General features: G+C 49.0%; 10 protein-coding genes across 10 annotated transcripts; 3 read left to right on the top strand and 7 right to left on the bottom strand.

The window, feature by feature from the left end:
• Nucleotides 1-344: 344 nt before the first annotated feature.
• On the bottom strand, nucleotides 345-3,103 carry COCVIDRAFT_110688 (hypothetical protein; the record flags this gene model as incomplete). The annotated part of the gene is made up of 2 exons (XM_014696807.1): nucleotides 345-2,059; nucleotides 2,161-3,103. The coding sequence occupies 2 exons, from the start codon at nucleotides 3,101-3,103 to the stop codon at nucleotides 345-347; spliced, it is 2,658 nt and encodes an 885-aa protein (XP_014552293.1).
• A 739-nt stretch (nucleotides 3,104-3,842) lies between these two features.
• Nucleotides 3,843-5,034, top strand: COCVIDRAFT_19619 (hypothetical protein; the record flags this gene model as incomplete). The annotated part of the gene is made up of 3 exons (XM_014696779.1): nucleotides 3,843-4,071; nucleotides 4,184-4,387; nucleotides 4,613-5,034. 3 exons carry the CDS (start codon nucleotides 3,843-3,845, stop codon nucleotides 5,032-5,034), a joined length of 855 nt encoding a protein of 284 aa, XP_014552265.1.
• A 111-nt stretch (nucleotides 5,035-5,145) lies between these two features.
• On the bottom strand, nucleotides 5,146-5,322 carry COCVIDRAFT_110669 (hypothetical protein; the record flags this gene model as incomplete). The annotated part of the gene is made up of 1 exon (XM_014696808.1): nucleotides 5,146-5,322. A coding segment is annotated over one exon (177 nt), but the record flags the coding sequence as incomplete, so codon positions are not given.
• A 1,995-nt stretch (nucleotides 5,323-7,317) lies between these two features.
• COCVIDRAFT_48252 (hypothetical protein) lies at nucleotides 7,318-8,392 on the bottom strand (the record flags this gene model as incomplete). The annotated part of the gene is made up of 2 exons (XM_014696809.1): nucleotides 7,318-7,769; nucleotides 7,873-8,392. Coding segments are annotated over 2 exons (972 nt in total), but the record flags the coding sequence as incomplete, so codon positions are not given.
• Nucleotides 8,393-8,981: 589 nt separating this feature from the next.
• On the top strand, nucleotides 8,982-10,525 carry COCVIDRAFT_19621 (hypothetical protein; the record flags this gene model as incomplete). Its single annotated transcript, XM_014696780.1, has 2 exons — nucleotides 8,982-9,454; nucleotides 9,496-10,525. 2 exons carry the CDS (start codon nucleotides 8,982-8,984, stop codon nucleotides 10,523-10,525), a joined length of 1,503 nt encoding a protein of 500 aa, XP_014552266.1.
• A 1,014-nt stretch (nucleotides 10,526-11,539) lies between these two features.
• COCVIDRAFT_30325 (hypothetical protein) lies at nucleotides 11,540-12,210 on the bottom strand (the record flags this gene model as incomplete). The annotated part of the gene is made up of 2 exons (XM_014696810.1): nucleotides 11,540-11,841; nucleotides 11,910-12,210. 2 exons carry the CDS (start codon nucleotides 12,208-12,210, stop codon nucleotides 11,540-11,542), a joined length of 603 nt encoding a protein of 200 aa, XP_014552296.1.
• Nucleotides 12,211-13,600: 1,390 nt separating this feature from the next.
• Nucleotides 13,601-14,567, bottom strand: COCVIDRAFT_30326 (hypothetical protein; the record flags this gene model as incomplete). Its single annotated transcript, XM_014696811.1, has 2 exons — nucleotides 13,601-14,001; nucleotides 14,060-14,567. 2 exons carry the CDS (start codon nucleotides 14,565-14,567, stop codon nucleotides 13,601-13,603), a joined length of 909 nt encoding a protein of 302 aa, XP_014552297.1.
• A 1,298-nt stretch (nucleotides 14,568-15,865) lies between these two features.
• On the bottom strand, nucleotides 15,866-16,869 carry COCVIDRAFT_30327 (hypothetical protein; the record flags this gene model as incomplete). The annotated part of the gene is made up of 2 exons (XM_014696812.1): nucleotides 15,866-16,634; nucleotides 16,697-16,869. 2 exons carry the CDS (start codon nucleotides 16,867-16,869, stop codon nucleotides 15,866-15,868), a joined length of 942 nt encoding a protein of 313 aa, XP_014552298.1.
• A 690-nt stretch (nucleotides 16,870-17,559) lies between these two features.
• On the bottom strand, nucleotides 17,560-19,398 carry COCVIDRAFT_110675 (hypothetical protein; the record flags this gene model as incomplete). Its single annotated transcript, XM_014696813.1, has 6 exons — nucleotides 17,560-17,684; nucleotides 17,736-18,670; nucleotides 18,717-18,801; nucleotides 18,852-19,048; nucleotides 19,097-19,101; nucleotides 19,150-19,398. 6 exons carry the CDS (start codon nucleotides 19,396-19,398, stop codon nucleotides 17,560-17,562), a joined length of 1,596 nt encoding a protein of 531 aa, XP_014552299.1.
• A 1,068-nt stretch (nucleotides 19,399-20,466) lies between these two features.
• On the top strand, nucleotides 20,467-21,898 carry COCVIDRAFT_110679 (hypothetical protein; the record flags this gene model as incomplete). Its single annotated transcript, XM_014696814.1, has 5 exons — nucleotides 20,467-20,680; nucleotides 20,727-20,813; nucleotides 20,909-21,016; nucleotides 21,068-21,323; nucleotides 21,373-21,898. The coding sequence occupies 5 exons, from the start codon at nucleotides 20,467-20,469 to the stop codon at nucleotides 21,896-21,898; spliced, it is 1,191 nt and encodes a 396-aa protein (XP_014552300.1).
• Nucleotides 21,899-25,218: the final 3,320 nt, after the last annotated feature.

The raw sequence follows: 25,218 nt of genomic DNA on the forward strand, positions 1-25,218 counted from the left end.
TGGATATAATTTTTTTTTCTTTCATTGTGTCAGAGTTCGTATTATGTAATAGATGCTACAATGGACCCATTTTCCTAGGTGTAGGTCGTTTCCTAACATGCAAGCTCATCAAGGGTATTATAAACCGCCCAAACCAAAAAAAAGTATTCCTCTCGCCAAAACGCCGTACAAGAAGCGACCCAAAGGCTTCTTCTGATGCTATCATGTTCGTAAATGTGCCTTTCCCAAGCCAATCATGCCGTCCTAAACCGTGACCATTTGGGCGTTGTATAAACAATGTCGTCTCCTCCCAAATGGAGCCTTTTGCGTAAGCTACCGCGCCAAAAGAAAAACGTGATAAGTTATTAAATCGTGCAATACGTCCGAAGCAACCGGGCGATATCGCGAGTAACGAAAGGTTTGGTGACGAATCCCTTCATCCCGCTCTTAACTGCTTTGTCGAGGGCGGCATCGGTGATGTCTGCGCTAACGGCAAGGATCGTGGGCTTGGTCGCTAGCTCCTTCATTGATAAAATCACCTCGGTAGCTTGGAAGCCATCCAGCAACGGCATCCACAGATCCATGAGGACAACGTCAAAGGTTGCAGAGGAAGGTCCAAGCGCGTTGCGACGGACAGTCTCAACAGCGTCGTTGCCATTGAACGCAGTGGTGATGTTTTTGTAGCCCAACCTCCCAAGCATGCTCACGAGGACGCGCCTGTTGATGGCGTTGTCGTCTACGACGAGAATGTTGAGAGGAAGCTGATTGCCTAGATTAGGTGGCGTCACTTCTTTTTCAGAGGACAAGGCGCGGGCGGTATGGCGTCGTGGGGGTGACGAGGTGCGGCGAGGAGTAACGAGACCAACATTGGTCGGCGGGCTCGCCTTGTCGACAGTAATGACGGGCGTGACTGGTGCTTGGCGCTCAGGGTCGTTTTTGAAGGAATCCGAGTTTAATGGAGGAGTAACGGGGCCACGGCCATGGCCGAGGTCGAGACGGGGAAGTTCGGGATCGAGCGACATGCGAGATTTGATCGAGGGAGTCGGCGATCCGAATGGTGTAGCTGGGCGACTGCAAATCTCACCTGGGTTAAGAGGAACACGCATTTCAAACTCAGATCCTCTGGCTGGTCCTGCAACATGGGAACGAAGACAGAAGAGATCGCCACCGAGCTTCCTAGCAATGCCCTTGGCAACCATTAAACCAAGGCCCAGGCCCTCACTCTGCCTCGTCAAGGAATCGTCTTCTCTAGAAAAGGGCTTGAAAAGATTTGGCAAAAAGGCCGCTGGGATGCCGGAGCCGGTGTCTTTGATGTTGATGACAATGTAGCGACCCTTTGCACTGAGTGTGGCTTGAAGCGTGATGGATCCATCTTGGGTAAACTTGATAGCGTTGAGCGCGAGGCAGGACACCATCTTGGCGAGATCACGTTCGTCAATGACTATCGTCTCTGGTACATCAGGGGAAACAGTCCACTCGATCCATTTGGTGTGCGCCTCTCCATTTGAGCTGCGAGTCCGCACTTCGATACGCTCTCCAGTATCCGTGGCCTCGGCAATGGCAGAATCTGGCCTTCCTCCTACTTTGAGAGCATCGTTGATGACATACTGTAAGACTTCTCTCAAGTTTGTATGCCGCAGTCCAGGTACTGTAGAGTGCTCTGAGGTGAAGATGGGAGAAGTAGTGGAGTCGCACTTGCCCGACGAAGTGCCGTGTGAGCAAACACGGTCCAATTGCTGCATTTCTGCGGGACTTGGGTTTGGGGGACATGATTTGGAGCCGCGGGGAAGGGGTTCTTCCGACAAGGTATTGCGGACGCGCTGACGAGCCTGCTTGGAGACTCGCGTCTTGGAGGCATAGTCGGCCCATGATACATCCTGTCTCCTCCTCTTTACTCCACGCAGGGGTGCATGCATGCCGTTGGCGGGAATCATCAGATCGGGCCGCACCTCTCGCCAAAAGGTGTTCCATTGGTCAGGAGACTTATCAAGCGGGGATTGAGTGGTTTCAGGAACGCCCATGTTCATATCGTAAGCATGGACGACATTGTCTGCTGCCTCGACTGCGCGTCTTGAGCTGTCTAGTGGACTGTCAGCATGGACTCGAAATTGACTTTTTTTTTTTACCAATGTCGTGCGAGCTTGCTCAGGTGCAGCCTGGTCACACAAATTTGCCACTGACCTTGGACCGCTTCAATGTTCTCCTTGAGCGTGTGGAGTATCTCGCGAGTGCGGGGGTCTAATTGGAAAGATTCCGAAGCCTCCTTGACGTTGGCCATCATGACATCCAACATACCAACAACGCCCTGCATGGGGGTCCTCAGTTCGTGTGATAGGCTCCTGGCATAGGGCTTGAGTGACTGGGCAATCGAGACAGCCTTGTGGGGGACAATCTTGGGCACCTCGGCGTCGACTGGCTGTGCAGCGCTGGCAAACTCGTTGCCTTCGAGCACGCGTTCCAGAATCATATCCTCGAGGCTGTGCATCATCATCTCAAGAAATCCCCAGCTCAAAACGCGTCGCTCAGCCCCCTCTTTCCCCCACATGACACCGAAGTGGGCAAAGCATTTACCTTGGGCGAAGAGAGGGATTCCTAGATAAGCCTCGCCGGGAATGAAAAGGTCGTTTGGGTTGTTGACGATGAAGTCGTTAAGTTTCTCGGGGATGATGAAGACCTTGTCGTGCTTCATGTAGGCACATGGGCACTGGTAGGCGTGGTACTTGAAGTTCCTCAGGTGGCCCGGACCGTTGCCGTGGTCGTCGTTGATGTAAAAGGCTTCGCCCATGAGACAGGCACCAGGCTCTCCAATGGGGGGCAGCTCGACGGCGACGTTCTTGTCGTCGACGAGAATCCTCTTTGAGACAAAGGCATACTGGGCATCGGTGATTTGGGCAAGGCCGCGGGTGAGCTGCATCCAGAAGCTGTCGGTGTCGGCGAGGCGAAGGGATTCCTTGAGGCGGACCAGCTGCTCGGCGGCGTTGCTCTCAGCGGGGTCGAAGAGGCGTGACAGTTCCTCTTTGAAGCCCTGTACGCCGTGTTGCACGACCATGCCGGGGAGTGGGCGGGAGAAGCAGAGGGACTGCCGCTCGATTATATCGGGTGGGATGGTGGTAGGTTCCCCCATGGCTTCAGAAATCCATTCAGGCTGCTGTGGGAACAAGGCTCCGGGGGTAGGTGCCGGGGTGGTGGTCAGAGGCAATGACGAGTGGATGGGGCAGCCGACGAGGAGCGCGGACCGCTTGCAGAGTGCAGGACGCTGGGCTAGCAGCGACGAGTGCAGAGGGCTGCAGAGGGAGTCGGGAATGGATTAGTAAGGAAAGGATCGCAGCAGGGACGGAATGAGAGCAGAGCAGGTGTAGAGTAAGCAGTGGGTGGATGTGAGTGGATGCGAGTGGATGTGAGTGGATGGGCGTGGGTGGGTGAGGGAGTGGAGTGCGGGACAACAACAGCAAGTGCAAGAGCGACCGACACAGACAGACAAACAGACAGACAGTGGGAGAGGGAAGGCGCGACGGATGATGGATGGATGGATAGATGGGCCAGTAGGTGCAGGCGAGGCAGCGCAGCGCAGCAATGTGGTTGGTTTGGCCCGGGTGGTTTGGGGAAGGGCATGTGTGCTAGCAGAGTCGCACATAAGAGGGCGGGCGGACAGTGGGCGATCTAGAACGCGACCCGGAACAGTGGCTTTGCGAGCGTCCTTGCGCCCTCCAGGCCGGCAGAGAAGGGGGGGGAAGGTGTGGGTGTGTGTGTGCGGGTGAGCGAGAAAGGGTGTTATCGGTGGTGTTGGTGTTAGTGTGTAGTGGTAGCCGTAGCGGGCGTAGTAGGCTGGCGGGAACAGTGGGAACAGAGGGCTGGAGCACACCATGCCCTGGCGGCGAGCAGTCGTGGTATGTGTGTGTGTGGGCGCAAGTCATAAGGACGCGGCTCCCAGGACGATGCTCTGCGCCCAAAGAGGCTCATGGTGGTGCGGCCGTGTCGGCGCAGACGGGCGTGTGATAGGCGGGCGGGCTGGGTCAGCGGAAGAGTGGGGCGCGCGGCTACTGGAACAGTCTGGATGCTCTCGGCTGCTGCACGATGTGCAGCGCTACCCCGGTAGGCCCCCTGTGCTCTGGCCCGACTGCACCCATCGCTCGCCCTCAACGCCGCAGCGCATGCGAATTAAACTTTTCCATGCTGTCTCGCTCGCTGCTATTACACCTCCAAGTCTCAAGACTGCCGCTGCTTCTTGGGGCCGGCGCCATCAATGACCCTCGGTGTGGTGGCTGTCAAAAGCTAGCTAGCTGCCTACCTCTGCCTTGTGCCTCGTGCCTGGTGCGCCTCGTCGCCGTCCACTCGGCCCCCTCTGCCCCCTACTTGTGGCCTAACGTGATGATGGCCTGCCTCGCCCACTCGCTCGCCCGCCCATGTAGTAAGTAAGTAAGTAAGTGTATGGAGCCGGACAGGGCTTGACGTCAGCGGATCGCTGCAGCTGCACAGCATGTTGGGGCGTGCAGGCCCTCAGCGCGTGTGTCGTTGAAGGCGTACAGAGCAGGCAAGTATGGGTAGGTAGGTAGGCTGGCTGGGTCGAGGTACAGCAAGAACGGTACCGTATACGGCTGGGTGGCTTGGCGTCTGCTCTTACACCCGACGCCAGATCGACGATCGTCCGAAGCCGAACCTAGCGCTCCTGTTGTTGCTGCTGCTTCTGTTCTTCTGTACTCCAGTGCTGTTTGTTTCTCTACTGCGTTCCAGCGACAACGACAACACTGCTACTACTATTGCTGCATCACACCGTCCCTCGTGAGCATGATGCCTCGACGCAGGGCCCGCTTCACTCTTCTCGCAGTCGCTGTTGCATGGGCATCGGCCGAGGCGTCTGGAGCGACCATGAACGTGTCATCTCCAGGTCCAGGCCTGGGCACGGCGTCGTCGGCCCTTTGTTGCCCTTATTTCCCTGCGCTAGCCATGTTCGGCGACCAATCAGCCCGTAGTCCCGCTGCAGCCAGCCAGTTGCTTGCGTTGCCTTGCCTCTGCACTTGCACCTACTTGGCCCTTTGCTGCTTGCTTCGCTGCTAGTCTCTCTATCTGTGTGTGCAGAGAGACGCCTCCCTCCACGGCACGCCCGTCTCATGTTACATGGTGCCTTTTCTCTCCTCTCGACTTACTCACGTCGTGCGTGTTTCACGCTCAACCCGTCGGCACCCTCGCGTTTGGCATCCCGTCGCACCAACCATCCTTGTGTGCGTACGTACTTGGATACAAACACGAGCACATGATCGACATAGCAATCGTGAACCACGCCCGACTCGAGTAATGATGTGCACGCCGCTCGTCAGCTGCGTTGATCGTTGCTCCTCCGGGACCAGCCTGCCAGGCACCGCACCACCAAGGCCACCTTCTTTTCTTCTGTTTCTTCCTTCTCTTGACCTGTAGTGCAACCCATGTACACACAAACACATGGACTCGCTGCTTGCCCACATGCCCTTCCTATCCCACCCGCCAGGCGCGCCATCACCCACCTGCCCCAGCATTTAGCACCACCGTTGTCAGAGCTGCCACCAAACATCACATCTGCCCGTATCCGTCCGCGACCTGTCACTAACATACGCCCTATTCATCGCAGCTAAAACCCTTTGTCGCAAGCCCACACCACTGAGGCTGTCCCTGCAGCGTCTAGACCGCTGCGCCATCGTTGTCAAAATCGCAGTCAGGTTTCCCCTCGATCTCTACACAGAATGGACCCACCCTTCGGCTTCATCGGACGCGCATCCTGATCACACGTCTGTCAAAAAAAATCACTTTCCGGACAAGCACGCTCCATCTCCTCCTCCTGCCTCGTCCGTAAATGTACACACATGGCAATAATGCTCGCATCCACAGGCTGACTGAAAGCAAAGTCCACGCACAAGCAACGTGCATGAGGGCCATCTCACAGGCTGCGCTAGAAGACTGATCCGCGGGTCTTGGGCTGTTCTACTTACTGAGCTGACCATGCACCACACCGATGGTTTTCGGATGCACTCATCTGCAAGCCTATTCACACATACTCGCCAGCCGCCGTGTAGTACATCAGGCAGAACACCTTACAAACCCATTTTGATGTCGACAAGATCAATGCCCACGTCCCTTTGCACCCTCTGATCCTAATGACGACATGCGAAACCCTTGCTCCGAACGGAAGGAATGGCCGCAGATCTGGACTTCTTGGCAACGGCCTGGGCCTAGCTAGTTCCCCTCCCCTGTCTGCCTTCCAGCCATCAAATACTTAGCCCCAAGGGACCTTGCGCAACGTGATAAGAACATGGGCACGCTTATAATATCGAAACAGCACGCGCCAATCCGATCCAGCCCACCCGGCCGCTTGATTTGTGGCCTAGATGCGCAATAAGTCCCCCTAGTATACACAGTAAGATCAAGCGCGATACCTGCCCATGATCTGGGGATTCCGCTGAAACGGATTGCGGGACCGCCCACGCAAGCGGTTGCCCATGCTGCTTTCTCACGCACACTGTTTGGCACAGATGGAGTCCAACAACGCCCAACCTAGCTTTCTCGTACTACCCTTCAACTACCGGCATGAACATTCCCGGTCTTGGTCCTGCAACGCACACGAACGCACTCGGGGTTCAAAACACGCTCACCCTCATATCCGCCTCTTACTTGTGAGCGATTAATTAATAACATGCCTCGAGTAAGCTATTCGCCATGACTACCTCCTACTGCTGCTGCTGCTCCGCGGCGTCCACTATCATCTTTGCCTGGTCCGTCAAGGTTTGGCCCAGATGCATCTAGATCCACGGCCTCTCGGCTTCCGGGAGCCTTCTTGATATATCATGACCTCTTCAAAACTTTCCACTTCTGCCTACTTGTGCACGCTATCATTGCGCAATTTATTCATGACGTTTGCATAGGCTTTGGGGCAACCTTTTGGCCGTCATCAAGCTTATCATCCGGATATTGATGTATCCTTGCTGCTTTTGATCATCCTTGCTCGGGTGTTTATCAGATTCGGTACTTACAAATGTAGTATGGTATCAAAGTAAGTTTCTGTGAGTGGAGGAGAGCGGTGTGGATATTACCCTTTTGACCAAGTCAATGTCGTCAAAAGTCTTCCATTGTTGTGCGCTGATGCTGAGAATCGTATCAATTTTCACATACCATTAAATTTTTGCAGCTATTCACGATTTTGCATGTGCATCCCTCTTATCCACTATCACGACACAAATCCTCCAATTACCACTAGACCTGTCCACTCCTATGCATGCTGACCTCCCAAAATCCCTCCAAGCAAACCAGCGAATCCATCTTCAAACACACTACACCACATCTTGCCACCATCCTCTCTACTCCTCCCTATCCCACAACCCTCACCCCCCTCCCCACGCTCCCCGTCTCGAACAACTCCACCAACCCCGCCCCCACACACTCTTCCACCACCCACTCAACCCTCATCCCACAAAACTGCTTCCACCTCTTCGTCCTTCCAGGCAGCACCCCCTGAAACTCACCTCGCACCTTCTTACGCTCAGCCCGTACATCGCCCTCGTCGACCACGCCGCCGTTCCAGCGCTCTGCTAGGTCGCACAGCGGCATCGTACCGTGTGCGTTTTGTTTGAGCAGTTTGAGAAGGTGGGCTTTCGCGTCGGATACTAGTTTGATGTATAAACCCATGTTTGGAAGGGATAGGGTGCATGGGGCGGAAGGGGCGGTAGTGTTGCATGTTAGGAAGCCTGTTGAGAGGAGAATTTCGCGGTCTTTTGACGTAAAATTCAGGGGTGAGAGAGGGGAGGTGAGGGAGGTGACGTATTTCTCTGTCTTTCAGTAAGCTTTATTTATTTCTCTCTCGCGATCCCTCAGTGTTATTCATTTTTGGTATGTATATGATGTTCAAATATAGGTGGGGAAAAAAGGTACCTTTCAAGTCTGCCGGTATACCACCATTCTCTTCTACAAGTCTCCTCCACTCCTCTACCAGCACCACGCCTTCTCCCACAGAACCAACGCGATTCGGCACCACAACGCGCCGTAGCACGCCGGCATTTACCAGCGCAAATATCTCGCGGTCTACGCTGGTTGCAGAGGCGGATACAGCATGCAAGTGTGCGAGGGATATGAAGGGCGGGAGGCGGCGGCGATGGTTGAGGATGCGGGATGTGAGAATTGAGGAGAGTGAAGGATAATTGGGGAGGGCCGAGAATGTGTGGGTGTGGATGGAGGTTATGGTTTGAGGAATATCGCATAGGTTGAGGTTAGTGAGTAGAGAGGGGGGTTGGCCATCGTCGTAGGTTGAGGGTTCAGATGGTAAGGAGAGTTGTTTTGGAGTTGTAGTTGAGGGAGAGGATGTCTTGCGTTTTAAACCTAGGGCTGCGAGTCCGGATTTTCGTCTTGGTTTTGTTATGCGGGATGAGAGAGCTGGGGTGGCGTGGAGGGACATTGTGGTGTTGGTGCCTGTCTATTTTGCTTGACGCGGTCTTTTGTCCAGATGGGTCGGTAAGAACGAGAGCTGATCTTATGGAAAGAGTATTTTGGACAGGAGTGCCAAGGTAAGAGGGAGGCATTGCTGCTCAGGTAACAGCATGCTTTCAAATGGACGAATCAGGGAGTGGCAAAGTGGTGTTGTAGTTGAAATCTCAATCGGTATGCGCCAAACGTCCACACAATTACAGAATTGCTCACATAGACACTCGTATTGTCATTTATCAGTAGTGTATAAATCATTAGCCTAATTTTTTTTTAGATGCCAACATCTCCATATACCTCCAAGTCAAATAGTATGGTTGTACATGTGATGGCGCGATGTACCGTGGATGATCGACGCTGCCGACGGACCGGATTGGTCGTGGCGTCGGGCTGGGGCTGCCGCAGCCACAGTCCAACGTCATTTCCACGCGGAATGTCAGGAAGGCTTCCAGGCGCGCTATGTCACACATGTCACCCAACAAAACCCCAGACACGTCCTGACAATCTTCAGACACACTGCTCATATCCTGCTCGCTTCTTCCTCCCGTACATTGCTACTCGCCATGTCTCTTAACCCTGAGCCTTCGGCGCCAGAGGAGCGCGCGGAGCACAACCTGCCGCCCAAGTCGTATGCTGACGCTGCCGAAGAGGCTCTCCAGTCGGGCCCACAATCACATGTCAACGGCGAGGGCAGGACTGACGAGGTAAAGACCAATGGCATCCATGCTGCCGAGGACGAGGAAAAGACGTCGCACGAAGGCATTGGCCAGGATGGCTCTCCAAAAAGCCCAACAGCGCGAGGCCATCGCCGGGTGTCGTCGCGCAGCTCCCACAAATCATCTAAAAGCACCCAAGATAACCAGCCGCCCAAAGACATGATTGAGAATCATATCAATGGTAATGGCAATGCGCTAACCACTGTGAAACCTTCACAGGAGAGCGAGCTCCCCCCGCAAGGCCGACGAACCGACCTCAAGCGCAGAGATTCGGAGCTCACGGCGGGACGGCAGGCCGGCGCATCATGGTCAAAGAGCAAGTAAGTCGACACGCATGCCCATTCACTACCATACGATACAGTGCTGACGACTCCAGAATACGGTTTGCCCCCATGAATGTACCCTTGCAACGCCGTCTGCAGACCCTCGCTGTGCTCATGCACACGCTCAGCATTGTCGGAAGTCTCGCCATCTTCTTCTTCCTCTGCAGCATACCACTGCTCTGGCCCATCCTACTCCCATACACTGTCTACGTCCTCTTCTCGGATGCTGGCACTTCCGGAGAGCTTTCCCTTCGGAGTGAATGGTTCCGACGACTCCCCGTCTGGTCGCTCTTTGCATCCTACTTCCCCGCCCGTCTTCACCGGTCACAGGAGCTGGAACCAACGAGAAAGTATATTTTCGGCTATCATCCGCACGGTATCATCTCACACGGCGCCTTTGCCGCTTTTGCCACGGAAGCCCTGGGCTTCTCCCAGCTGTTTCCTGGTATTACAAATACCTTGTTGACTCTCGACTCAAACTTCCGCTACCCCATCTACCGCGAGTATGCGCTCCGTCTTGGCATGGCCTCCGTGTCTCGTGAGTCTTGCGAGAACATCCTGTCCAAGGGCGGCCAGAATGGCGAAGGCATGGGTCGTGCCATTACCATTGTCGTTGGTGGTGCTGCCGAATCCCTCGACGCCCGCCCTGGTGAAATCAAGCTAGTCCTCCGTCGTCGCAAAGGCTTTGTAAAGCTGGCCATTCGTACTGGCGCTGACCTTGTCCCGGTCCTGTCCTTTGGCGAGAACGACATTTACGACCAAGTCGACACCGAGTCCCATCCGTACATCCACAAGTTTCAACTGCTAGTCAAGAAATTTATGGGTTTTACCGTGCCCATCTTCCACGCTCGCGGTGTTTTCAACTACGACGTGGGTATGATGCCGTATCGTCGACCAATCAACATTGTTGTTGGACGTCCAATCAGGGTCGTGCAGAATGAACATCCTAACAACGACTACATTGACCAAGTGCACCAGCAGTATGTCGATGAGCTGATGCGTATATGGAACGAGCATAAGGATACCTTCGCCAGGAATAGGACTGGCGAGCTGGAGCTCGTCGAGTAGACTGTTTTTGTGGGTGTGTTACATTATCTGTTTTGATAGACGCCTTTTTTCTTTTGCTCTAATGGTACAAGAGTGGTTTTTAGGAAGGGAGAATATCAATGAGACCTCTCAGATACAGGAACCTCAAGTAATGCACTGGTGTGCTGGAGATGGAATAATAACCGTTTTTATCGTTATTTGTTGTTGTTTTTTTCTTGCTTTTCTATGGTGATGGACTAAAGCTCTTGTAATGGCTACAGGAAGGAAAGTAACTAGAATAGGCAAGTACGCAAATTACGCTAATACTGTCGTCATACTCGGGACTAAGCTAATCTGACGATCCTGGAACTTCGTAGGCCTAGGTTAGTTCTAGTCACGTGCATATATGTATATGAGCACTTCTCTATAAGGGCTCTATCACCTTTTTAAGAAGTTCGGCCCAATTTCAAAGCTCGATATTATTCTCCGTGTATATGACTTAATCACCTTATAGATTATAGCATAACTACCGATCTAATCCTCCAAAACGGTCCTTGATCATTAAAAGAGAAGGAATGTATGTCATCTATAAAAACAAAAAACATTTCCGTCAATATTCCTCCCTACAATCCCAAAACGAAGCATGAGTACCGCAGTCGTCAGCCAATCCTCCTAAACTCGTCTCTACACACCTCCGGCAATAATATTTTCCACTCACCTTCTTCAAGCAACCTCGACACTCTACTTGACCGCGATGGGCACGACTTCGACGTCGCAGTCGCAACAAGGGAAAACCGTACGTAGAGGGCCGAAGAAGTGTCCAGGAGCGAGACATGTGTGGCACTTACTATTCACACGAGCGGAAATTACATGCACTCCTCTTGCTTCCAAGGAGTAGCAGCCAACTTCATACCTCAAATCGATTCGTAGAATTAAAACATACTAGCCTAGCGCTCCTGGGCATCACCCGACAGAGATGCATGTGGGTAACGGATAGTAGCTGGGGGCGGTGCCAGTATTGCAAAGACATCCTAACTCCTAGATGCATGCAGCCCATCATTCACGATGCACGTATGTCACCGCAGCGCGCTGAGCCCAGAACTCATCAAAAGAAGTACCCATATTACCATCCACGAAAAGCACAACATAGATCTCGAACTCATCTTCGTCTGCCTCATTGAATCGAGCTTCATCGAAAAAAAACCTAGGGTTTGCTGGGATGTGGCCGCTTCGCAAAAAGTAACTGTTCTCATCACCGTCAACTGCGCCGAATTCGTTAGGGTCGACGCCAACAGACGTAGTTCCATCTTTCAGCCTCGTCGGCAGCGTATAAATTTCGTCATCGCATTTGAATATCTCTTCCTTGTTGGGGTTCAGGAAAGGGTGGACGTGAGTGACAAAGTCGTTTATCGAAATGCGAGAGTACCGGCCGGCTTTTCAATGACTAGCGGCGCCGGCGGCTGGTATCGATACTCTTCGTCATGCTCGTCCATGGCGTATTTCTCCTGACAGGCGTTTATATGGATGGTGACTTTGGAGAAGGGTGGTGGTGCGATGCTTTCGGATTTTATAGCTTGGTTTGCGAGGGGCGTGAGTGCAGGGCCGTCCCGAACTGCAACCTCGTCGAGGGAGCCGAAAACGTTCCAGTGCAGGCGACTGAGCAGATCTTGCCGAATTCTATCCGGGTCCTCATCGAGCTCTACTGCTGTGGGAAGACTTGGATCCATGGCAAGGTTGAAGATTGATAATTCAGCAAGCAGTTTGGTGGATATTTGGGGATGACCATGGAACGGGCGTGGACGAAGCTCTACATATTTTAGTGAGAAACGTGGCTCGAACGCAGTGCCGAAAAGCAGTCAGCATTCAAATTTATATAATCCATCGTACCTATCATATTGAGTTGCTAAATCCCGTTTCCGCCCCCACCGGAAATCCTTCCACCCGCTGGCCTGTTGGCGGCACAGTGAAGCAGGGAATAACAGGCTACAACACCAAAAAAAGTATACTATTTAATTGAACCTAGTCCTAAACTAGACCTCAATCGATATCCATATCCGAAAATATGACCAGCCTAAGGAGATAATGGCTCAAAACGGGAGATAGCCGCTAAGCTAACTCTACTTAATCTGATAAGCCGTCATCGTCCACAGCATTCTTCTCAGCCGATATTGGCGTGCCTATCTTACATATCTTCGCTGCGTATTATCCCGTTATGGGAGGTGCATTGCAGTAGAGTTATTAGCACAAGGCTGACTCACGACACTACATCGTTTACAATGCGAATTGGATATGATTGTACAATATTAGAACCCCAAGTGCGGTGGCAAGCGGGGGAAACGCTGTTCTCTGTCTGGAAATTACGGCACATGTGAAGGTTTCTCGCGGTGTGAACAAGTGCCATAGCGGACGTTGTATCATGGTCACGATCATTGCAATCTAGATGGAATCTGGAACGCCATTCACATCGACGAAGCACCGGTAGCAAAACCGACATTGGGATCCATCGGTCCTGAGGCCTCTTGCGAGTTCGGTTGATTTCATGTTTCGAAATGACTGAGATGATGACTGATGTGTACTGTGGAAGATACACGTTGGTATGCAATGGTTCTACGTTTGGAGGTTGTTGTTTGTCTTCGGGATACTGTGGAACAGCTACAGGCCACTGTAAAATGTCCCTGTAAAGAAAAATATAGGAGGCTACTACTATCAATCGGGCACAGCAGTATGCCAGTCAGCGTTTGGCACATGAAAGTTGACGTCGAAAGGCATATAGCTCACAATTGCACAAGCCGAAGCAGGCAATACCAAGAAGACAAGCCGTGTTGATAAACTAGTTATTCATCCAGCTACATGACCTACATATAGTCAAGATTCATTCTATACTTGCATCACCTCTATCCATCCCTCCCATATAACCAAAGACCCAACAACAACTGCCAATCCAACCGAGCACGTTTGATATATACAAAAAACCATGCTACCAGAATGCATAGAAGAGAAACCAAAAAAGCCGCAGCGGGCCGAATCCCAAACTCCATTCATGCAAAATCATTCATCGCGTCCTCACCTCAGTCATGATGTGAAAAAAAAACACCACTTGATACACATTTCCACCTCTTATACAGCAACACAGCCGCCATCAATCTTCAGATGCCCGCCCGTCATGAACTTGCTGTCCTCGCTGACCAAGAAAGCCACCACACTGGCCACATCGTCGGGACTGCTAAACCGATCCAGGGCCGTCTCCTCCTTCAATTCAGCCAACTTCTCCTTGCTCCACCCATCTTTATAGCCCGGCGTCTCAATAATGCTCGTGTGGATAGTATTAACGCGGATACCGAGGGGACCGAGTTCCTCAGCGGCGGTGAGAGCGATACCGCGGAGAGCGAATTTGGAGGCGCTGTAGGAGATGAGGTTGGGGAAGCCGCGGAGACCGGCGATGGAGGAGCGGATGATGATGGAGCCGCTGCCGGATGTGGTTTGCATGGCTGTTGCTGCGTATTTGACGCCAAGGAAAGCTGGTTTTGGCGTTAGCTTTGGATGGATATGTGATTAGGGAGATAGGAAAGGACATACCGGACTTGGCGTTGATAGTCATGATACGGTCAAAGTCGTCTTCGGTAACGTCGAAAATGCTCTTTGAGGCACCACGCTGGCAGCAGTTCAACAAGGCGGCATCGAGCTTGCTGAAGCGCTGGACGACCTTCTTGGCGCACGCTTCGACGTCGGCTTCCTTGGTGGCATCGGCGACAATGGTGAGGAGACGCGATTCAATGGGTACGCCGGTGGGGATGGCGGCTTTGAGGACGGGTACGGCGGCCTCGAGGGCTGTTTGTTCAATGTCGATGAGGGCGACGTTGCAGCCTTCGATGAGTAGACGACCAGCAGATTCGACACCAACTTTGCCGCCGCCGCCCGTGATCATCACGACCTTTCCCTCGAGGCGTTGGATGGGCATGGGACGGGTGAGGTTGGTGGATGTGGGAGCGCGTTCAATGCCTGGACGCGGGGCCTTGTTCATGTTGAGAGTGGAGATGTTAGAGAATGGCACTCGCATGCTCTCGGTGGTGTGTGTGCGTTGCATGATGGCGGCGATGTATGTGTGTACAGGTGAATGTCTGTGTCAATATCTACGTCTATGGTGGTGGTGATTGTGGTTGATGGCGGAGGAAGAAGAGGCCGTCCAGCGGGGAGATAGGCGTGCGTGTTGCTTGCCGGCAGGCGCCCGAGTGGTTTTGATATGGATTCATGGTACCTGGGGGGATTCATCTCCTCTTCCCTCAAGATGACGTAGAGTGGGCCGGGAAGTGCTAGGCGAAATCTTTTTCTGCGCTGCTCAAACATCCGTTGAGCCTCTTATGCCCGGCGGGTCCCACGCCCCCACCACCGCCACCCAATGGCGCTGCCCGCCGGTCACTGCCCGCATCGTCTCATCCACCTTGGGCGCAATGAGCGGTGGAATTGAATCCACATCTGCCACGCCCTATACCACCCTGAATCTCTCCATTGCTGTGCCAGAGACGTGCACCGTCGTCCCCTTCAAATCACTCAAGGTGGGGTCAGCCCTTTCCACCACTCACTACTCGTGAATTGGCTGCCATCTCACACGGCCCCGGTGCCAACCACCCCACGACGTCGACCCAGGCGGTCAGGGACGTACTTATCACCCTTCCAAACGGGCAACTAACCCGGCCAGGTGCCCATTTGACAGAGTTTGGATGCAAAAGATACTGCATTCATCCTAATCGTGGATGTTGTCACCGCTTAACGCGGAACGTGTAGTTGAGCTGGCAGTACACCTACACACGCCCATCTGCACATCCAGAGACAGGCAGCGAGTCAGAAGGTAGCATTGTAGGCTGCCATGGTACTCTTTTCATCATGCAAACGTCATGGTACACCTGACAAGGGGACCGAGGACACGACAAGGTACATCGGTGGATGAACAGCAAAAGGGTCTCGGACGCTTTGCCGGATATGCGGGATGCTCCTCTCCACCAGCAATCAGCCGTACCGCAGTCTTGGCCCAAGTGAGCTTAGCAGGGCTTTCATTCACATGTGCTGAGTGGTATCTGTTGATCCGCATCTCTTCGACCATCGTCTAATGATACGTCTTCGACAACCATGGCATATCAATACCCATCTCACCATGCTGTATGAACCACGTGTGGGGATCAGCATCGAACCAAGGTTGACATGTCAGATGAGGTGTATGTAAACTACACACCAACCCACGCCAAACCTCCTGACATGCCGCCTTTAGTGAGCACACCAGCGCCGTCCCAAAACAAGTGGGCCGATTATGCATCTCGCTGCCAATCGCATCCTCAACCACATTTAGGTCGCACGGCACTTCCCCTCCTCCCCAGTCCCCCATGGTCCCTAACAATACTTTGCCGAACACCAGTCCAAGAAATAATCAATCCCGTCTGCCAATGCCGCCGCCCCAACAGCAGCATGGTCGCTAAACGGGTACTCGCGAAGACTGACATCCCTCAATGCGTGACTTCCTTCTAGCACACTATGCAACTTCCGAGACAAAGTCGTCATCTGCTGCGCCACAAGAACGCCCTTTCTCAACTCAAATTCCTTATCCGTCTCCGTTCGTCTCTGCACGGGACCTTGCTCCAGTGCCCCATAGCTAATCTGGAATGCCGGCCTCGTCCCATTCGTCGTATTCGCAGAACCAGGTGTCACAAGCGGCGCCAGAAACTCCGTAGAATTAAACACATAGCCATCGTTGAAAGTTAGCGCAGGCGACGCACTCAAGAATGTATCAAACAAATCTGGTCGAACAGTAAGTGCATACAGCACGAACAGTCCCCCGAATGAGTGCCCATACAATGCATCGCGATCAAAATCCGCCTTAGGGAATGCACTGCTACGAATCCAAGGTCGTAGTGCTGTATCGATGAACTCGATAAAACTATCTGCATTCGAAGGCACTCCTGGGATTGCTGGCGCGGGACACCCCTCACACACGGGAGGTTGAAAATCGTAGCTGCGTTGACTGCTATACGGCGAGTCTGGGAGCGTCTCGGGATACCCGACGCTCACCACGATGCAATCCGGCATGTTGAACTCGACGGGGCGACGTCGACGTAGCGACTCGGTGGCGGTAAGGCCGAGCGCATTGCCATCTAAAATGTACCTATGTAGTCATGCATGTAAGTTTATTGAACGAATTGGGAGGGGGTGGGGGATGTGGCGTACATCGTTTCCACCACCGACGTTTCCTCGCGACTAGTCCAATTCAGCGGCCAGGAAAGCTGGATTTGGTATTCCCACGATCCATTTGTTGCAGTCCAGAACGCTAGGTTCTGTAGTACGTTTGGAGGCCACGAGGTCGCAATGGGATTGAATTGCCATGTGCTACTTAAATCCATCGTGGTGTCAATCGTATTTTGTGTGTTTCTGTGAGATTTTTGTAGTGTAACGCGGGTGTACTACCGCACCTGCCAACCCATACGCGCGGGGGGAGGGGCCTCTCAAAGCCTTTTTGTACCTGCGCTTCCCGTCAGGATTTCATTCCTTCGATGGGCGCATGCAGTATTTACCCACAACGGACTAGTCTACGTGTGCGGGGGAAAAGGATTCTAGTCCCGGTTGCCTTTTGGATAATATACTTACCCCTGAACTTGGTTTCCTTGTCTAGGTTTACAAGTTGCTATGCCCTTAAACCCTCCAAGTTCAAAAAAACATGCTGAGCTATTTATTCTGCTAAATAAAGATTTGCGGCTATGGGGAGTATCGTTGCTAAAGTGTAGTGCTGATACAGTGGTAGGAACGGGATGCAAGGGCCCCAAGGAACTGGGATAAACGGACGCCACCACGTGTGAACTCGTCAGTGCGCAAGCCACTGACGCAAGGTAGTGCTTGCTGCTGTGTAACTATCTCACTATGGAACGGGGTTTTTATATTGGTTTTCTTGGCGATATATCACTATCACATGGTGTACATGGTAAAGAAAGTCCAAGTTGTGGTGAAAAAACGGAGTGAGAGCATTGTTTGCCATGAGAAGATGCCAGGGATTTATTAATTGGATTTGATTGATATGATAGAGATTAAAGAAATGTTTAAAACGCGCCTCGGCCAGGCAGCGGGTCATTCTTCGCAGGGCATGCTGCATCGTAAGTCGACGGATTGACAAAGTTGGGCTTGACACTGTTGTTGTAGGCCAGTTCCACCAGTGTAGCGGCACCTGTTAATATTAGTATACATTTCTTTTTCAAGGAGTTGGATAAAAACTCACCTGCATTGTATTTCGGCCATCCATACTTGGTTAACCCACGCTGCGAGTCTCGAGCAAACGCTGCCCAAGCGCCCTGAACGTAGTCCCTGTACTTGTTTTCCGCACGGCTGTTGGGAAGACCAGAGATATCTTGAGCAGTGCCAAAGACGAGTCCAAGATCAGATCCGTGGTAGGCTGCGCTACCTCGAGGCCCGAGACCTGCGCTGCCGTTGTAAAGTCGGAGATTGTCCCAGTCGCCGTGGTATCTGTATCGCCAGGTAGGGACGTTGTGTTGAGCACGGTATCCAGCTGAAAGGGAAGTCGGACAAGTGAAGCTGCGTTCAGTGAATAAGTCCCACTTGGCGTTGGTAAAGTTTATTTTGGCTGCCCATCCAGAAATGCGGTACCATCCGTCTTCGTGGTCGGTGTTGCCGAGTAGGAGCGGAATCCTCGCGAAAGAACCGGCTTCAGAGAGTTGCTGGTAATCCGCGAAGACTGTTTGGTTATCAACAGTCGGGTGGAAGGTCGCCTGCGTCAAGCCAACACTGGGAAGGCCAGGAACTCTCGCTGCTGCTGCGAGAATGGCCGACACGTTTGCTGAACGGACGCAGGCTAAGACTGAAGCAGAGACGTCGCCAGCACCACCGCACCCAATCGTACGGGAAACGTTGTACCAGATAGACTGCGAGTACTCGACTGTGTTTGGGATGAAGCTGAGTGAGGTCCCAGACATGGGGATAAGACCCGAAACAATGGGGTCGTTCTGCCAGGCGTACGCCCAGTAATCGACCGCAGCACCACCAGCACTCTGTCCGAAGATAACAATACGCGAGGGATCGCCTCCGAAGCCTTTGATATTGTCACGCACCCATTCTACAGCGGCACGGTGGTCGCGAAGGGCGGCATTCTTCTCGATACCAGGAGCACCAGCAAAGCCAAAGATACCCAAGCGATAACTGATGTGATCAGTATATGTATGCGTGCAGAATCGATTAGTCTTACTTGAACGTCACTACCACAACGTCTTCGGCATCGGCAAGGTACTGGCCGCTATAGAAGGGGCTGTGGGGGCCGGGTATCTGAAAACCTGAGCAGTGTTAATGCAAGTTTTTTACTCTGCATAAAGTGACAACGTACGCCCGCCATGGAGGAACACCAGCACTGGCTTTTTGGCGTGAGCTTTGCCGGCACTCGACGTCCAAACATTAAGCTTCAGGCAATCTTCGGATACAGGATTGTTGTTCTGCGCAGCAAAGTTCTTCCATACACGTAAGCCAGATGGTTGTGTAAAGTTCGGAAATGAAGACACGGGCGGCTTAACAGCGGGACAATCACTACAACGCCGTTAGATGCGTTTCACGCGTGGTACCGTGGAAACATACGCTGACTACAACTATTAGCAAGTTTCTCGCAATGTAACATTGACAGTACCCACCCACTCCGCCGCCTCGAACACGGACCCTAGCGGCGCTTGATATTTCTTTGGCGCTGCGAATCGCAGCTCACCCACAGGCGCCTCAGCATAGCGGATTCCCAGGAACTCAGTCACGTGAGTCTTGTTAGAAGCTGGATGACCGACTACAATGCCACTCGACGTCTCGACACGTGACTTGCCTGTTGGCGTTGAGATAGCCGAGCCAAAAAATGAGGCTATAGCTGCAGCTGTAAGGAGAAGGTGCTGCATCTTTGTCAACGCGAAACCACGACAGCCCCAGTGAGGATTTGAGTGGCTGGCCTGGCGACAAAGGGTGGGCAGCGGGCTTATAACGGAACAAATCCCACACGATGGTTCGCCGCTGGGCTACGGGAGCGGGCTGGCTAGCTGGTAGCCCATGTCGCTTGGTCGCCGTCAACGGCATGCATTATACGCCGGACGAATGATGTGGGGAGTAGACACGGATGCCAACCGAGGTAGGATGGGAATTACTCAGCCTGCCGAATGATGAACAATGGGTGCGCGGTAGGGCTCTGGCACGGCAAAGCATCGACGTCGTTTTTGACATGGCGACTGCGGGTGAAGGTTCATTTCGGTTGCATCCATTGACCATTTCGCGTGGGGGCGCTAGTCCCAAAACCACCCTGTCGTCCTTCCCAGCCGCACGGAACCTGGCCATTTTGATGACCTGCCTTTAATCGCCTTGTAACAAGTTTCCAGTTGCTAATTATGCGCATCCCTTCCGTGGGGATTATCGTTTCCATGTCCTTGCAAAACGTTCTCACCATGTTCTAGCGTAACGGATAGGAGCAATGCGTTTGGTAACGCCAGTGTTCTTGCATCGTCAATGGAACAAGTACGAATCGCCGATCTCCAACTGACCCAAGACACCCTGTCAAATAGCCCATACCTCTTCTGTGAATGTCACCGCGCTGATCATCACCTTTTCCAAGCAGTCCAAGGGACAATGTGTTCACCCTAGCAAGGAAAATCTTGTCTGCTGCAGAGCCCATTTTTGGCCGTCCCGGAAACTGGGAATACCAGATCCAATCGTAGGGCACGGTAGCAGTGAAACATTTGCCCTCGTGGTCTCCCTGACTGGACCCCCACAAGGCGAGTCGGTTCGTATCTCTGGCACACGGCTCACGTTCTTTACCCTGCATATAGTAGCGTGTTTACCTGTGTACTGCTAAATCATGGGCTCCTTGGGATGCAACCTTGCTCCAGCATAGCTAGTTATGCCGCCAGGTCCCGCTATCCGTGGAACCTTGGTTCCTGTAAACAATTCCCATCACTTTGTATACATCTTCACTCCGCATGGCTCCCAACATCGGCCTGGGCTCTCAAGGCCCAGTCGAGCGCGGATGGGGTCTCTGGCTCACCAGTGTGCTGGCTGTCGTGCTAGCTGGTTTTTTTGTCGGCGCACGCATCGTTCAGCGGTTCATTAAGAAAAGCGGGCTAGGAATAGACGACTACTTGATTATCGCAGCCTTGTTTTCTTCGATTCTGCTGACTGTGACTGAGTGTCAAGGTAGGCTCATCGGTCTGTATGGAGATTAAACGCTAATCTTCTTCAGCTGTTGTGTATGGCTACGGGAGGCCTTGGAAGACACTACCTTCGGAATCTCGGATGACGGCTCGCAAATGGTTCTATGGGGCGAACAGTGAGTAGACCCATCATCGCCTCTTCATTTCTGTCATAAGAATACCACATAGGCAAGGCGTTGCTATACCCCCGGAATACTACTAACTCTCATAGTTGTTTACAAAGTGGTTCTACTGTTCAATAAAATGTCCGTTGTATGCTTGTACTATCGCATCTTCGCCATCATTACAACGTCTTTCCGCATCGCATGCCACGTCATGAGTAAGTACTTGTACCGCTATGACATGAGCCCGCGTGCTAAAATAGCTCCAGATGTATGGATAGTCACTACAGGTATTGCTTTTACCCTGGCTACAATCTTCCAGTGCACACCGATTGCCGCTTTCTGGGATCACAGCATAGAAGGAGCTAAATGTTTCCACAATCAACCCTGGTGGATCTCCTACGCAACCGTCCAGATCATCACCGACTTTGTACTTCTTGCCATGCCATTCCGACAGATTCTAAAACTCTCCATGGGAACAACCGAGAAGCTGGGTGTAGCATTAGTGTTTGGAACCGGTGGATTGTATGTGTTATAGAAGATCTGCTCAAGACGAGTTGCTGACAGTACAAAGCGTGACCTTTGCGTCTATCTATCGCGCTACGACCATTGCAATATCCGCAAGCAACCCAGATCCAACCTGGGGACCCATTCCTGCGACGATATGGTCCGTCATCGAAGCGAACGCTGGTATAATCTGTGCCTGTCTTCCAATGCTCCGCGCCCCATTCGTACGCTTACTCGGACCCTTATTCGGCTCGCACGGAGCCTCCAAAGCAAACACGAAGCGTCTGTCATACCCAATGATCTGGCAAAGTAATCACCACCCTGGAACAGGCCACAGGAGTACCGTGTCCCATCCGAGAAACGAATCGCAGCGCGACAGCGAATGTAACATCATTGACGATGACATCCTTCCCCCCAGCAGACCTGGTGCATTGAATCGCCAGAATAGCGATATTGTTGTCACAAACGAGTTCAGTATCGAGCGCAACAAATTACAAAAGTCAAAGACGGAGACGACGATATGCGACACAAACACTGCACGGAGCGTTAGCGAGGATAAGCCTGAAGGAAAAAGTCCCTATTACCATGTCTAATTCGAAAGAGTCGCCGCATATTTCCTTCATAACGAATGTATTACGTCTAATGATATCGCAAAATCAGTACGCAGTTCCAAAGTTCTTAAAACAGGACGTAGTATCCAAGATGCCCGCCAGCACTACAGACACCCAAATATTGCAAGTGAACATCCAACGTGAAGGATTGACACACCACATAGATTACCCTACATCCACCATATGCCACTGCGGAAAGCCAAGTCCTAAGTCTCTAACGTAATGTACATACGTAGCATGCATGTCTGCAGGGATCCGCCTCATCCCACATGTACGGTACGGCGGTTCCCGCTAAACCCGCGCCACACCCATACATATGTCACCCGAATCGGCGCAGCGAACAACGAAATAAATGTTATAAGAGCCGGATATAAATTAGCAGACTGTGCCATCACATCGAACCTTTTAATGCAAAGTTACACGCCAAGAGCGTTCAAGGGCGGATCTTATTTCTCGAACTAGAAAGAATATAACCAGCGGAATAGCGAATATGTACTAGTTATTTATTCGTATTTTTACCTTGATATAGTACGATACTCTAGTGTTCACAAACAGCTAGTAATTATAAAGCTTATAATAAGACTTATAGATAACGTAGTATAGAAATTAACCTTTTTCCTATTATGTATAACTTTACTTAACTATCTATATAGCGTAGAGTATAATGGAGTATTTTTCTTTTAAGACTAAAGTAGACTAAACTCTAGTATACTAGAACAATATAGAGAATATAACTTTATATTCAAAGTAATAGTTTAAATAAAGAGTATAAGTTATAAATATCTTAAAATGTACTCTACGGACGAGTTACTTATATAGGCGAGTTTCTCACTTTTACTAAGCCCCTACTCAAACTACTATCCTACTCTAATATCGTAATAAGAATAGTATTTAGAGCTCTCTACTAAATATTAGATATAGCTTACTCTTTAAACTCTTGAATAAGACGTAAATCCCTTATAATAGCACGCTATAGCTATTTATAACGTCTTTGAAAAGATACTAAGTAATTTATATATTAAATTATATTTACGCAGATAGTTATATACCTAATCTAAGTAAACTAACTAAGCTTAAGAAGAATATAATTATTAGGTACATACTTATACTTTTAATTCTACTATATCTTAAGCTTAGATTAACGTTTAATAAATATACTAGACTAGTTTTATCGAATCTAGTCTAAATTATACTTAATATATAAGAATTTAGCTATATTAGCTATATTTATAAGTTAAGAAAGAAATCTATATATAATAAGCTTAACTATAAGAGAGCTCTGTATAAAGATTTTAGAACTATCTAAATCTAGTTTTATCTAGTCGTCTATATAAACGCTAAGTATAGTATTATAATAAATAATATATATAACTTCTTTTAAATAGACTTTATAATAAGCTAAATCGTTTCTAAAGCTATGTTTATAGTATTAAAGAAATATAGAAAACTAAAGGCTATTTAGTCTAGTAATGGAGAGTAGATAATAGTTATCTAAGACATTAATATAACTAGATAGATGATTTTACTCTTTATTATCTTTAATATATACTACTATCTTTTAAGTTAGTATTAAAATAGTAATATACTCTAAAACGAAATTATTAAAGTCTTAAATAATAACTAGATAACTAATATTCTTAATTATATAGAATTAAAGTGTTTTAATATGTATATAAAAATAAAAGAAATTAGTATTTATAGTCTACTTCTTATTAGTAGCTATAAAACCTATAATGTATAAAATTTATAAATATACTATAAAGGTTATAGTATTTTTACTATTTATATATCTTTATACTTTTCTAAGCTCTTATAGCTCTTTATAGACTAGTTATTAGATACGTCTCTATCTCTAAGTAGAGTAGAGATTAGGTAATAGTTATATAGACTTAGGTAGAGGTAGAGATCTTATCTAATCACTACTCTACCTAATCTCTACCTAACTCTTAGTAACTTTATCTCTACTTAATCTCTACCTTAATACTAGTTTCGCTCTTTAATATAAGCTATTTTCTCTTTTAAAAATAGACTTATAGATACTACGTTAAAATACCTATATATTACTAGATTAACTAAATTATTAAATAAGAGTTTTTTCTTTACTTTAAGTAGACTTTTACTACTTTATTTCTCTCTAATAATATCTTAAAGAAATTTAAGAATACTAAATTAGTTCTATATAATCTAAAATAAATATTATTAACTCTTAATATTAAGTAATATACTCTTTTACTATTATATATTAATAACTAGCTCTAGATATTATAAGCTCTTAATAATACTCTAAAACTCAGCTTATAATTTAAACTAGTAAAATAAAGAATAAAAAGATATATAGATAGCTTACGAATATATATATTTATATATTTTAAAAAAGTATTAAAAAAGGTTTCTATTATTATATATTTATAAGTTTTGTTATTAAAGAGTATAGCTAAGATAAGAATAGTAAGAAAACGTTTTATATATATTATAAGTTATATAAAAGAGAGTAGATTTAAATAAAGAGAATTTTAATAATTAAAGATAAAGTATACTTAGCTACTATTTATATCTTTAAAGTATATAGTAATAGAAATACGTTTAAAAAGTAGAAATATAGTAAAGAGTATTAACTATTATATAAATAATATAAATAGTATTATAAAACTAGATATAATAGATAAATCTATAGATATATAGTAAAAGTAAACTAAGAATAATATATTAGATTACGTTATACTATAAAGAGCTTAAGTAGACTATTTTAGACTATAATATAGTAGTTTTAGTAGAGATTTAGTAAAAGTAAGAAACTTATCTATATAAGTAACTTACTTATAGAGTATATTAGCTTTAACTTAAAACTATCTTTAAGTTAAGCTTTAAATATAAGTATAATATAAGTATATTAGAAATATAAGGAAATAAGTACTTACTTTTTAAATTATAATAGTCTATAATCTATAGAAATATATACTTTACTAGAAAGTTAAGTAGCTTTTTTTAAAGTCTTTGATATTATATAGAGTTTAGGTTAATACTTCTCTTACTAAGTCTATAGTAAGGCTACTAAGCTTTATACTAGTATTCTTTAACCTTCTTTTAATAATCTATAGTTAAATAGTATACTTTTAAAAAAGATTACTCTTAATTATTATAACGGCTCAGTACCCGTTCCTATATATATCCGGATAGAATCTAAACTAGAGTATAATTTAGCCTAGTAGGAAAAATAACTATATAAAACTAACTACTATAATAGCTTATTAGGTAGATTTTTAATATCCTTTCGTATAAGGCCTATAGGTGTCTATTTAAAT

Source organism: Bipolaris victoriae (genome assembly GCF_000527765.1).
Source record: "Bipolaris victoriae FI3 unplaced genomic scaffold scaffold_113, whole genome shotgun sequence".
In the NCBI taxonomy this organism is placed as follows: domain Eukaryota; kingdom Fungi; phylum Ascomycota; class Dothideomycetes; order Pleosporales; family Pleosporaceae; genus Bipolaris; species Bipolaris victoriae.